General features: G+C 41.0%; 1 protein-coding gene across 4 annotated transcripts in view; it reads right to left on the reverse strand.

The window, feature by feature from the left end:
* Positions 1-13,445, reverse strand: part of Wbp1l (WW domain binding protein 1 like) — a 64,069-nt gene extending 50,624 nt beyond the window's left edge. Inside the window, exon 1 of one of the 4 annotated variants that reach the window (XM_078017401.1) lies at positions 13,250-13,445. Coding sequence is in view for 3 of the 4 variants with exons in the window: in XM_078017266.1 (XP_077873392.1) it covers positions 13,250-13,336 (87 nt within the window). In the remaining variant the exon portion in view is untranslated. Of the gene's footprint in view, positions 1-9,898; positions 9,986-13,249 lie in introns of those variants that run through there. The other 3 variants (XM_078017266.1, XM_078017295.1, XM_078017241.1) reach the window with 3 other exon arrangements.
* Between the last annotated feature and the right edge of the window lie 456 nt (positions 13,446-13,901).

A 13,901-nucleotide genomic window follows, 5' to 3' on the forward strand; every position in this document is an offset into this window, starting at 1 on the left:
TAGGGGCTGCAGCTGTGGCTCAGTGGTAGAGCACTTACCTAGCATGTGTGAGTACTGGGTTCAATCCTCAGCACCACATATGAATAAATAAAAAAATAAAGGTACATCAACAACTAAAATGTGTGTGTGTGTGTGTGTGTGTGTGTGTGTGTGTGTGTGTGTGTGTGTGAAAGGAGAGCTGGGGCTGTGGCTCAGTGGTAGAGGACTTGCCTAGAATGTGCAAGGCCCTGGGTTGGATCCTCAACACCACATAAAAATAAATAAATAAAGGTATTGTGTCCAGTTTTAAAAAAAAGGAATCCCTAAACTTTAATGCTGATGACATTTTCCCAGCCACAGGAACCTAACAAACAGCTACAAGACCAGGGAGCACCAACATATTACCTTGGGCTCAGGAGGTTTGATGCAAGGATTGGGAAACCCTCCATGTGTCTCATTATCTGTACATCTCTAATTTCTCAGCTGAGGAATTTAAAGTACTTAAACCATCTCCAAAGCAAAATTCCCTTTCTCAAGCTAGAGCTGGGGCAATGATCTATATCCCCCTAGCAATAGTTTTTCAATTATAGGGAACAAGATGAAGCTGCTCTGGTTCTATCCAGACAACTCCATTAGCACACCTGGAAGCTGCCTTTTTTGCATAAAGGATTGTGAAACTTAATAAGGTCTAGCTGGAAACAGCTCATGGCACCATGCCTTCCTCATTTCCTGGATCTTACCGCAAATCAAATATTAAACCCTCCCTCCGTCGGGTAGTTGGTAACCAAATCTACTCCAGGCCTAAGATTTCATGGTCAAAAAACGCCAGAAGGAAACTTTAAGACAATTGATTCCTCTGATAGGCTGTAAGGCTGGGAAACTTCTGAAACACAAATGTCCATACACCAAGTAAAAGGATGACTACTAAATATAGTGAAACTGGAGAGGGAATCACAACCAGGGGCAAGGGATGCTTTCATCATATAAGGCTCAATCACAGCCACACCTGAACCCTATATTTCCAGGTCCCAGAAAGTGAGGCAGAAAACCTTTTAAAAAAAAAAATCTTCATCCTAAGGAAAGCACTAAAGCAAAGGACATGCAGTGGCCGGCAAAAGTGCCTTTGAGAAATCATCACCATCAAGGAGAAAGGCACACTGTCCTTTCCCTGAAATTATTAGCAGGGAGGGGTCAATGGCTTTAGACTAGAACCACAGTTCTTAGACTCTTGAGAAACAAAGTTTTTCCAAGGTCTTTCACTGTGCTCAAAATTGCAGAAAAGGCACAGCTCATCCTGACACACAATAAATCATCATCCTTATCCTTACAGACAACTCAAGGATTTTGTTTAAAGGAAGCTCAATGAACTTCAAAAAAAATACAGAGAGAGAATTCAATCTATTCAGAACTCAAAAGTTTATAAACTACTTTCACATCCATCTTAGCTGTTTCCTTACGTCATCTGGCAACAGAATATCATTATCCCCACTTGCCAGAGGGGTACAGCAAAGGTCTGAAAATGTACAGTGACTTTGGAACTAGACCTTCAGTTTTCAATGGAAGGGACACCAGCAAGAAATGCCCAGAGGGAAGACTGTCAGCACCTTGGCATTCCAGACCTGGCTATGTGACCACCCCTAGTGACCCTGGGCCATTTAAATTCTCTGAGCCTCCTTATTTCTATTAGCATTGCCTAGAGATGCTTCCAAGAGGCTAGTCATTTCTATGGTAAGAGGCCTATGTGGCCGAAGAAGAGTCTCTTTTGGAAAGTCATGTGCATACAGTTAAGCCTCAAAAGAGTCCCTCCATTTGGAAGTCTGTTTAACCCCAAATCTCTTATACCTTTAGTACCAAACAAACCCCCTTTCTTCTGAATTCACAACATCATCATCTTGCCGGTCTTTCAAATTCTCCCAATTCTAAGCTCCATTTGCCCTTCAGCCACACTGCTCATCTGCAATGTCCCTGTACCCTAAGGGGAGGCACAGCCAGGCACAGGATGGAGACACAAGGCTTCTGCCCCAGGAGAACTAAAAGAGGAGAAAATATCCTGATAGGGTCTCTTCATTTTCTCATATCTCTCTAAACATGTGATCTCAGATAAGAAGATTATTCCAAAACTTCTCTCTACACTAACAATTGAGGGCAAAAGTCCTAAATTAATCTTTCACTACATTCACTAAGCAACAGTTGGAAAAGGATATGTGGGTCAAAGAAAATGACAATGAGGTGTTTTGGAGGAGGGTAAGGTTTGCTATGACCTTCCTAGACTTCTTAAGGTAAAAACAAGAAAGGCTGAGGTTGGAAGAGCATTTCTGATACTAGAGGATTGATGGGTACTCTTGGGAGTAACTTTCTTTTCTTAAGCAGTAGAACACTCAGTGAGAGTGAATTACCTATGAAAACTTAAAAACTAAAAGCTGGGCATAGTGACATTTGCCCATAATCTCAGCTAACAAGGAGAATCACAAGTTCAAGGCCAGTATAGACAATATAGCAAGATCCAGTCCTCCACTCCACCCCACCTCACCAAAAAAAAGGAAAAGAAAAAATAAAATTCAAGAACTGTTATAATTAGTCAAGTTTTCTAATACAAATTTTTATTCCTGGATCATATTTAATTCTCATGTACAAGATTCTATCCTACAACATTAAGGAATTACTGTCCATTTTTTAGGGTGTGATAAGGTATAATGGTGATGTTGAGGAACAGAATGCTTATCTTTTGGAAATAGAAAATTATTTATTAATGATATGCAGTCTGCAGCATGCTACAAAATAATTTCACTGGGATGAATGGAAGTTAAGGCAAGACAGGCCATGGCTTGATACATTTCTGAAGCTGGGAGGCATGTACATAGGAGTTCATTATACCATTCTTTCTTTTTATTTTTTCATGTGTTTAAAACTTTCCATAGGGGGAAAAAAATTGAAGGATTTTATTCTAAGCAATGATACCAAAATAATATGAAGTTTTTCAGAGCCCTCAAAAGAACTAAGGAATACCAAAAGCACAAGCAACAAAAGAAAAAAAATAGACAAATTGTGCCGTCACCAAAATTAAGAACAGTTGTGCTTCAAAGGATACAATCAAGGAAGGATATGGGAGAAAAATTCTTGCAACTTATATATCCAGTAAGGGGCTAGAACAGATTTCTTAACTGTGGGACTCTTCAGAGGCTTAACTACAAGCACATACATAAACTCCTCAAAAGAGATGGCAGATTCATCTGGCCTCTTATCACAGAAATGGCTGACCTTCGAGGCATCCTTGGGCAATGCTCAGAATAAGGAGGCTCAGAAAGGTTGGTTGGTCCACAGCACGAGATTAGTGGTAGAATGGCCAGGTCTGACAATCTACATTAAAGGAAAAATTTCCCCAGGGCATCATTTGCTGGAATCACACAAAGACCTCTGTCCCTTCAGTCGACACAGGACTTTAAAATGGGAAAAGAGCCAGGCACATGGTGCATACCTATAATCCCAGTGGACCCGGAAGCTGAGGCAGGATAAATCACAAGTTCAATGCTAGCCTCAGCAACTTATAAAGGCCTTAAGCAACTTAAGGAAAACCTGTCTCAAAATTAAAAATTTTTAAAAAGAGCTGGAGATGGGGTTCGGTGGTTAGGCACTACTGGGTTCAATTCCTGGTACCAAAAAAAAATTTTTTTTAAATAAAAATAAAACCCTCTATGAACAAATGAACAAATCTTAGATCAGAGCATAGGGAAGCCTTAAGATTTCCACAAGTATTTAAAAAAAAAAAAAAAAGCTAACATTTACTAAGTGTTTACTATATAGCAAGCACTATTCCACTGTATAAGTATTAATTCAAATAAACTGTCATACTAACCACATACTATTATCCCTATTCTATAGATGAGAAAGCCAAGTTAATTAGCCCAAAGATAGATGGACAGTAAGAGAAGCTCTAGCTTCAAATGCAGGTAGTCAGGCTCCTGAGCCTCCACTCTTAGCAATGTTTCTTGCAAGTGTCCCTGCTTCTGGGATGACCACACACAGAAGGGTCAAGGCATAGTCAAGACTGGTGTGCCATATAACAACTGGAGCTAACCTCCAGAATACCTACCTAACCTCTTCCAAGGATCCACAAACCACTTCCTTAGCACCTGGGCAGGCTAAGGCTTAGCCTGCTCCAGCTAAGGCTCACTGCCCTTGGACAAACACTGTTCCATAATAAAGGGAGTTATAAAGTGGAGTCAGGGAGAAGTGAGCTAAGCAATCGAGAGCGACAGGCTTTGGAGGAAGTAGAATGAAATGTTCCCATGGTGCCTACGTTAAGAGTCAGAAGGTAGATCTTCAAGGGTAAGTGGAGAGTGTAGGTAAAGTATAGCTTACTCATGTGGGGGGGAATGAGCCCTTGCACATCCGATTGATGAGAATGTAAACTGACAGAACCATTTTGGAGAGCAACATGGCATTATGCACCCCAACTTTTAAATGCACACACCTTACATTTAAAAGCACATACCCCATAATCCCCAATTCCATGCCCAGGAATCTAATACAAACTTCAGAAAAAAATAGGTCCAACACTCACCCAAGCACTGTGTGAAAATGACAAAAGCTTACCACAACCTACGTCCATCTATGGAGAAGTGGTTAAATAAATCATATTTAAAAGTCCGATATATGGGCTGTAGCTCAGTGGCAGAGGCTCACCAGCAAGTGTGAGGCACTGGGATCGATCCTCAGCACCACATAAAAAATAAAGATATAAAAAAAATAAAAAATAAAAGTCCTCTATATACACACATACATAACCATATACATATATACACATGTATATTTGAGAGAGATACATGGAAAATCACCCTTGATATATTGTTAAGACCCAAATTAAGAACACAACCCACACCAATTTTGTTTGTGTATATGAACCATATGAATACACAGCATTGGCAGAAAAACCACCAAAAAGAAATATCAAACCATGAAATTTCACTTTTTAAACATTTTTTAATTTCTGTGTTATCCACCATTGTTATAAGCGTGTATTCCTTTTGTGTATTTACAAACTGATGTAAAAAAGGTAAAAGATTTCTGGGTGTGGTGATGCAGGCCTATAATTACCCTACTCAGGAGGCTGAGGCAGATTGCAAGTTTGAGGTAAGCCTGAGCAACTTAGCAAGACCCTGTCTCAAAATAAAAAGACTGATGATATAGCTCAGTGGTAGAGCACATGCCTAGCATGTGCAAGGCCTGGATTCAATCCTCAGTTCTGCAATAATAATAATAATAATAATAATAATAATGCTCAAAGGAAAGCAGCAATCAACTCTAAGGAAGGCAAATGGGAAGACCATAGCAGACGTTCTGCCAAATTGCACTGGATCAGGTTTTCTGCAAGAGGATTTGCACATTTAAAGATAAATTAGCCAAAGAAGAAGGAAGGAACAATCAGGACGACACTATCACACAATTCAACTCTATATTCAAATTCCCAAGAGCACACTTCCTCTTCCAAATGAACCACTAAGGGAAAAAATTTAGATCAGATCAATAAAAATAATAAGCTGTGGGTTTTTCTTTTCGTTTCTATGTTTAGTGAATCTGTCAGGTGGAATTTTAGATGAGGAAGATAAATTAGGAGCAGCAAACCAAAAAGTATTGTGTAGAATTTTGAGAACCATGAATATTTTCTCCATGAACACATGCCTGGGATCTGAAAGAATGTGTAATAAAAAAGTATTACAACATAAGATTCTTCTTGCTAGATACTCAAAAATCAAAATAGACATGTTTTGTAACTTCATTCTATGACCCACCCTTCCAAGCCACAAGTATTCTTGCAATGTCTTACATTTATTTTCATCTCTTCCAAGATAAGTTTAAATTAAATTTCTTAAAACACCTGAGATCTTGGATCAAAACTTAGCAGTGTGATGACGATGGCATCAGGGGCAGAAGATACATGGCTTGTCTGTTTTCCCACAGAAGAAAGTGTGGAAAGTAGGAAACCAAAAGTAAATAAATCAGAGCTATGGGAATGTAACTGAGTAAGCCAGAGTATCCCAAAAACCCACTCTGTGCAAGACTGGTGATCAAAAGTCTAGGAGGATGACCTACTTTCATTCCCACACTAGGAAAGCCCAGAATTATATCAACAAGCCCAGAATTCAGTAAGATGAGATTTGTTTCCCCTTTCTTGACCTTCCAGGTTGTAACATTCTATATTTATTTGTGTTTCTTTGTGGTTTTCACAGCCCATGCAGAGTTCAGGCCAGACTTTGCTCCACCTAGTGGAAGTGCAAAGCATGGTCCACGGAGAGTGATCACAAGCCAGACCTTAGTACAGTATACCACTCAGAAGGCAGGTTACCAAAAGCCACCATTACTGCTCCTTGCCATTCTCTGCCACAGCTCTTCTGGCTATGCAATTAACCATAAGATTAGGGACCCCAGTATCCATGACTGGGGCTTTAGGGGCAAGGGATTAACCCAAGTCACTGTACTACCTGGATTATGATGGCCCCTCGGTTATTAGACCTAAGAACTGTAAGAAGGCGAGGGAGAGGCCCTCTAAGGAGTATGGAAGGCCAGGCATTCAAACAGAAGTTGGTTCTGAACCCAAAGTCATCCAAGATACCCATAGCACCCCTAAAGACTTGTCTGCTGGTGTCAGACACCCACTGATCAACTGCAACCTGAGGACCTAAAAAAGAGCAGCTCTCTTTTTAGATACTGCAACCCTGACAGTCCAGGACATTTGGCTTCCCCTGTGGAGACCCTGAAAACACCTAATGGTTTCTGCAGGCTAGGTATGTGTAAGAGAAACCAGTGTTCTCAAGGCCAAACATGAGCACAGCCTCAAGAATTGGACTGGGGGGATTGGGGGGCTGGGGATGTGGTGCAAGCGGTAGCGCGCTCGCCTGGCATGCGTGCGGCCCGGGTTCGATCCTCAGCACCACATACAAACACAGATGTGTCCGCCGAAAACTTAAAAAAATAAATAAATATTAAAATTCTCTCTCTCTCTCTCTCTCTCTCTCTCTCTCTCTCGTCTCTCTCTTTAAAAAAAAAGGAGATACTCAATGGCAGAGCACTTGCTGAGCGTGCGAAGCACTGGGTTCAATCCTCAGCACTACATAAAAGTAAATAAATAAGAAATACATTAGGTTTTTAAAAAAAAAAAGAATTGGACTGGGGAAAGGAAAAGTTCTAAGAACATGACTCAGTTCAGATTGGTTATGGGACGTGGAGGACACTTAGTAAAGAAAGAAATGGCCATCATGCTTTCACTGGGGTAAAAACAAATTATGTTCTTAAACTGAAACCACGAGGGCAGATCAAAGCAAGAGGAAAGAGAACTCAAAATTGGGTGAATATGGGAGGCTCACCTGTCCACTGAACCACAGACCAGATTGTTTTTTCCAAAATGTTTGATGTTGGCTGACCAAACAGCTGTCTGGAAAAGTACCTCATTAAGATTCAGCACATTAAAGCTTTAAACTACTCCACCTAAAACTTGTCAGAGGTTATTTCATGCAGTTCACCATATTGTTTTCTTCTGTTAGGAGGGCTGAAACTGCAATAATGAGCTGGAACTGGTAAAAAGAGAGTAAGAACCACTAACCCAGGGCCTCTCCACCTCAGCACTGACATTTTGGATCAATTCTTTGTTGAGAGGCTATCCTGAGTAATGGGATGTTTAGTAGTATCCTTGGCCTTTACCCAGACGTCAGCAGCACTCCCACGTTGTCCAAACCAAAAATGTCTCCAACCACAAATGTTCAGAATCCAGGACAAAAGTTCTCTGGAGCAGGCAAAGTTATTCCTGATTGAGAACCACTGTTTTAAAACACAGGTTTACCATGAAAAGCGATTTACACAGCTAAGAAATCACAGGGACAAACCTAAGCCCAGACACAGAGTAGAATCAAGGAAATCGTGTTAAATTTCCCAGATCTCAGTTTCTGAACTTAGTGTGGGAGTTGATGCTAACTTGCTAACCACAACGCACTTGAGGACCACCAATAACAATGATAATTATTACACTTAATCATTAACTATATTCCAAGAGCTTTACATACATTGTATCTTTTCCCCTCATGTCAACCTTATAAGATTACTTTCATTTTAGTAGAGGAAGAAACTGAGGTACAAAGAGGTTAAGTAACTTGCCCAAGAATAGTGGGGCAGGGGTTGGCTGGGGCTGAGCGGAAGCGTACTTGCCTGGCATGTATGAGGAACTGGGTTCAATTCTCAGTACCAAGTAAAAATAAATAAAATAAAGGTCTATCAACAACTTAAAAAAAAAAAAAAAAAAAGTAGTGTCAGGAGCTGGGGACATGGCTCAGTTGGTAAAGAACCTGCCTCACATGCACAAGGCCCTGGGTTCGATCCCTAGCACCACAAAATAAAAAAAGAATAATGTCAGATTTGGAACTCAGATCACCTAACCCCAGTGCCCATGATGTTACCACCATGTTAGACTGTACCAAACCCCCACACTGGAAAGCCATTAAATCAGCATTGTCTATTATGTAGTCATTAGCCCCATATAACTATTTATTTTAAATTAATTAAAATTCAACATTATGCCACTTTGGAAAGCAGTCTGGCAGTTCCTCAAAAAGTTACAGAGCTATCATATGACCCAACATTTCCCCTACTGGTATATACCCATTAGGTACAGAACTGAAAACGTCATCACAAAAACTTACACACCAACGTTCATAGGAGCACTATTCATACTAGCACAAAAGTGGAAATAGCATATCAACTAATGAATGGATAAATAAAATGTGGTACATCCATACTGCTGAATATTAATTGGCCATAAAAAGGAATGAAATACTGATATATGCTACAACATGGATAAACCATAAAAAACATTATGGTAAATAAAAGAAGTCAGTAATGAAAGACCACAAAGCATGTGATTTCATTCATATTAAATGTCCAGAATAGGCAAATCCATAGAAACAGAAAATAGATTAGTGGTTGCTAAGGGCTGGTAGGAGAGGGGGTGGAATAGGGAGCTAGTAGCTATTGGGTTTCTTTCTGGGGTGATGAAAATGTTCTAAAATTAGATAGTGTGATAGCTGCAAGATTCTATGACCACAGTAAAATAAACAATTCATGTAAGTTTAACAGTGTGAATTTTTTGTCACTGAATATCTCAATAAAGTTGACACAAAAAAATGATTAACAATTCAGTTTCTTATGTATCCTAGTTATAGCTTAAGTGCTCTAGACATCCAGATGTGGCTGTGTAGCTAATGAACTGGACAGCACAGGGAGAAGAAATTTCCAGCAGAACAGGAAAGTTCTACTGGACAATGCAGCCTTGAACAAATAGATGAAAACTCTCAACCATCTGACCACAGCTTCCCTTTCAAGACTCACCTACTTTTTCATTCCTCTACACGCCCACATTCAAGCTTCCACAGACCATGTTATCACCTTCAAATACACCTTCCTTTATTCTTCTGCCTTTAATAGGGTCTTGCTAAAGCTGGCCTCAAATTTATGACCCTACTCAGTCTCTAGAAGTACAGGCATGGGCCACTGCACCTGATTTGAACTAGACTTTAAATGTTGATAAGAAACAGCACTGTGGTACATGCCTGTAATCCTGCTACTGGGGAGGCTGAGACAGGAAGATCTCCAAGTCTGAGACCAGTTTTAGCAATTTCGGGAGACCTGGTCTCAAAATAATGATAAAAAAGGCTGGGGGTGTGACTCAGTGGTTAAGTGCCCCTATGTTCAATCTCCAATACCAAAAATAAAAATAAAAAATAAAAGTCTAGTCTAAAAGCTCCTTCCTCTATGAAGTTTTCACTATGTCCTCATCTTCCTCTTGCCCCAGAGAAATCATTGTTCCTACTGTCCTTTGTTTGCACTACCACGTCAGCACTGAACCCTCTAGATTATAATTCATTGTGTGTATTACCTGTCCTTCCACAAGATCACCAGCTCCTTGAGGACAGAGATTCTCTTTTGCATTCGATGGTTTCCAGGGCATACCAATAATAGCCAATAATGCTAGACTTCAATAAGTGTCTATTTTCTGAATTCTACTGAATTCTAGTACAAGGACTTACAGGAACTCAAGATGCTGATTTTAGACAAATGCTCAAACAAATGATGGTTTGACACCATTTGTAAGAAAAGAGAAATGGAGTAGGGTTTTCCCAGGCTGAAAACTGGAGTAATGGCAATGAGTAAAGGTGAAATACAACTTGGGAGTATGGGGGGGGGGGAACAGAGGAACTGGGGCTCCATCCAACTCAAAAGTTTTATGCTTGGCAGAGGAAAGGTAAGGAGTGCATCTCTAGAGATTTGTGCCCACTGGCTGAGCCACCTGATGGAAAAAGACATTTCTACTAAGACTTATTTTAAATAACAGAGTCAAATATTCTGGTTGAATCTAAACAACATTAGGAAAAAAATAAGTTCTATCTCAACTATAATTTAACTGAAGGAAACAAATGCCAAGGCTTCCCTGTTTAGAAAATGCTGCTTTTGTATTCTTCACAAATATAAAGAATCGTATATATGAATCACAGTGACCCATACAAGAGTTAAATCTAAGTTTCTAATCACATAAGTGAGCCAGGCTGATGAACTTTCCTGGGTCCGCAAGGCAAGAAATGGCTGTCCCAATGCAGATCTGGTAATAGGAAAAGCAAGCCACCTGTAAATATCTTATACTTCTGATACTAAGATTATATGCAATAAAAGATTATATTTAATAGATCCATTTCAGGGGGAAAAATGCAATGGAGTACCCATACCATTTTCCATACAGATTGAGTACAGCAAGTCCTCAATTCAAAGTGAGCTAAAATGCTGAAATAAGGACAGTGAGTACCTGAAGTACATTCTATGCCAAAGGGTCTCTTGGGTTTTTTTTTTTTTCTTCTTTACTGATTCATACATGCCAAAAAACAAAACAAATCTAAATTGACTAAATTGTGGTGGATTCAGAGTTAATAATTATATTGTAACTTCCATTCCAAAGGTTAAAATTCAAAACACAAACCTCATTACAAATATCTAGTACTCTTGGACAGGAATAGACAAAGGTATGTGGTGTGGGGTGAGAGTATGTAGGGGGATTAGGAAGAGGGCAGCAGCTCATTACAAACATTTTCCCTTCTCTGCAGGAACTGTAACTCCTTAATAGACTGGTCAGTACTAGCACTCATCTGAACAGAACAAAGTACAAAAGCTACCCTATCCCCAAAATAAGTATTCAAAATGCTAGAAATAATGATAAGAAAGCAGCCTTGTGTTCAACAAGCTGTAATTAGAACAAGAAACTGAAGAGCCCCTTCCACATCTTCAGATTATCTCCAATGCTCCAGGACCTGGTAGAAACAGCCATTTTCCATCCTTCTTGCAAAGTGGATCCAATTCCTACCACCAATCAGCCAACCTCCAAAGACTTGACCACTCCTGAATTAACCCTCTAGCAAGATTATTTATTGGTTAGGGGGAACAGCCTTTCACAGATACTTTCAGAAATAACTCATTTGCAAAAAAAAAAAAAAAGTTTTTGTTCTATATTTTGTTCTGTCAACACCTATACTACTTAACTTTGCCAGTCTTGAGAGTTATAACTTTTCTAGTTGACAAAGAAAATTTATGTCACCTGCCACTTTATGACTTTTAACCAGGAAAACAAAGAACCTCAAAGAACCCTAAAGGGTCCCAGCCCTAGAAAAGTTTATAAGCCAGACCAGAAAATGAGCTCTATTTATTGCAGATGTTATTTCTAATGCACATAGATAAGTTCTGAGGAAAAATCAGACACTCAAACAGATAAATGGAGAAACAAATGTATACACATAAAATGGAATATTATTTAGCCATAAAAAGATGTGAACTACATGCTATAATGTGAATGGTCCTTGAAAACACTACATTAAGTGAAAAGAAGCCAGACACAAAAGATCACATATTACAGGGTTCCATTTACATGAAATATCCAGAATGAGTAAATACATCAAGACAAAGCAAATTGGTTATGACCAGGAGCTGGAGGGAGGACAGGAAGCAACCGGTTAATGAGGACAGGATTTTCTTTGGGTGATGAAAATGCTTTGGAATTAGACAGAGGTGGTGGTTACACAACATTGAGACTATAAAACACCACCAAATTGTTCACTTACTGTTAATTTTGTTATGTGAATTTCAACTCACTTAAATAGTAATGGGCAAAACGAAATGCATATGTTCAAAGGCAGACCTTAAACTCCTAAGGAAAAGATTAAGTATTTTTGCTGGCACTCTATTTCTGTACTTGATCACAACATGAAGTTCAAGTGCAAAGTTGTATGGCCTTGGCCACTGTGCTATCTGTATGTTATTGTCTGATGCCTTTCTTAGAGACTGGGGAGAGAATGGAAAGTGAAGTAAATAAAATAACAAAGCCTTGCCAAATTTAAGGGAGGAGGGATGATTCCCCCTACTGCACCCCACCCAATTTGGCACCAAGAGTAACGCTCCCATTAAGGTTTCGAAATGCCAGCAGGAGCTGGAATCAGCACAAGCAAGCTTCTCTGCCTGGATAGAGCAAGCCACCCAGCAAGAAAAGCTGGGGTGCTCTATTTGCTGCATCAGAACCACCCTTTGCTCAAAAGGCCTGAGTTGGCTCAGATCAGCATCAGTGACTTCCTCTCCCTGACCAGCCAGCCTAAAGCAAGGGCTTCTTATAGTCCAAGTGTGCCCCTCCTCTTAAGGGGTTCCCACTCTACTTCATCACACCTGCCTTCTGAGAGTCCTGCCTCCAACAACGTGCCACCAAGGTGCCATGCCATACATCATTAAAAAATGGAGCCAAGATGTCCTCAGAACTTCCCCTTGTCTAGCCTGAAATAAATATACTCTCAAGACAGCTCAGTAGCCTGCCTGCCCCCTCCACCTCACACACACACACAGAGACGTGCACACAGTCTTGCTGCCTCGGACATTAGCTGAGAGGGGACATTAATGAGACTCACATGCCCCAATGTGGCACCAACATTCAATTAACAGTCACCCCAGAGCACCTAACATACCTGCCATCTCAAAGGAGCCTCATTCGCTTAGCACCATGCCTCTGCCACTAGCCTGCCACCAAAACAGTCACAGGTGTCCCTCAGCTAAACACGACGCCCCCTTAGCTCCAGTCCACGCTAGGCATGGGCGCCATCTCAAACCCCTCAACTCTTCGCAACTATACTCCTTCAGACCCCTCCACCCAGGCCTCGACGACCTTCAAGCCCCCAGCCTGGCCCGCACGCCCCCTCCTCCTTACCTGCGGGGGTTCAGCCCTGACTGACAGGGGGCTGGGCAGCGCCTGGAGGAGCAGGAGCGCCATGCCACCCAGGAGCCTTCTCTCCATCCCCCTCCTGCTCCTGCTCCTCCGCCACGGCGCCGCCACCTCCCTCCTCCTCCCTCTCTTCTTCCCTCTTCTTCCTTCTTCCCTTCTTTTCCTGTTTCACTCTCCCCTCCCGCTTCCGGCTCTGCTCCACCCACCCCAGGCAAAACACCCTCCCAGACATGGAGGAGGGCCTCCAGTCCCAGCAGCTCATTGGCTTTTGACCTTCGTCCATTGATCAAACTATCTGTCGATCAAACATGGGTCTTGCCCACTCACGAGGTAGACCTGAGAAATTCAGCCAATGAAAAGTAGGAGGAAACCGGGCCATCTTGAGTGCTGCGAGATGTTGTAAACGCGTCCCGCCCCGTGGAGAGTGGCGGAAGTAGCCAGGATCAGGGGGTGGAACATCCAGAAAAATGTGGAATCTATAGCGAGTGCAGCCATTTTGAGTGTGGCGGAAATGATGGTTCCACAGGTCAACAAAAAAGAAAAAAAAAAGGATATGAAAGGAAGAATATGATGATTCAAAAGGGTGTTTTGAAAATAAATTATTTCCAGGGGCTGGGGGTATAGTTTAGTTGGTAGA

This window comes from Ictidomys tridecemlineatus, chromosome 1, assembly GCF_052094955.1.
Source record: "Ictidomys tridecemlineatus isolate mIctTri1 chromosome 1, mIctTri1.hap1, whole genome shotgun sequence".
Taxonomy (NCBI): Eukaryota; Metazoa; Chordata; class Mammalia; order Rodentia; family Sciuridae; genus Ictidomys; species Ictidomys tridecemlineatus.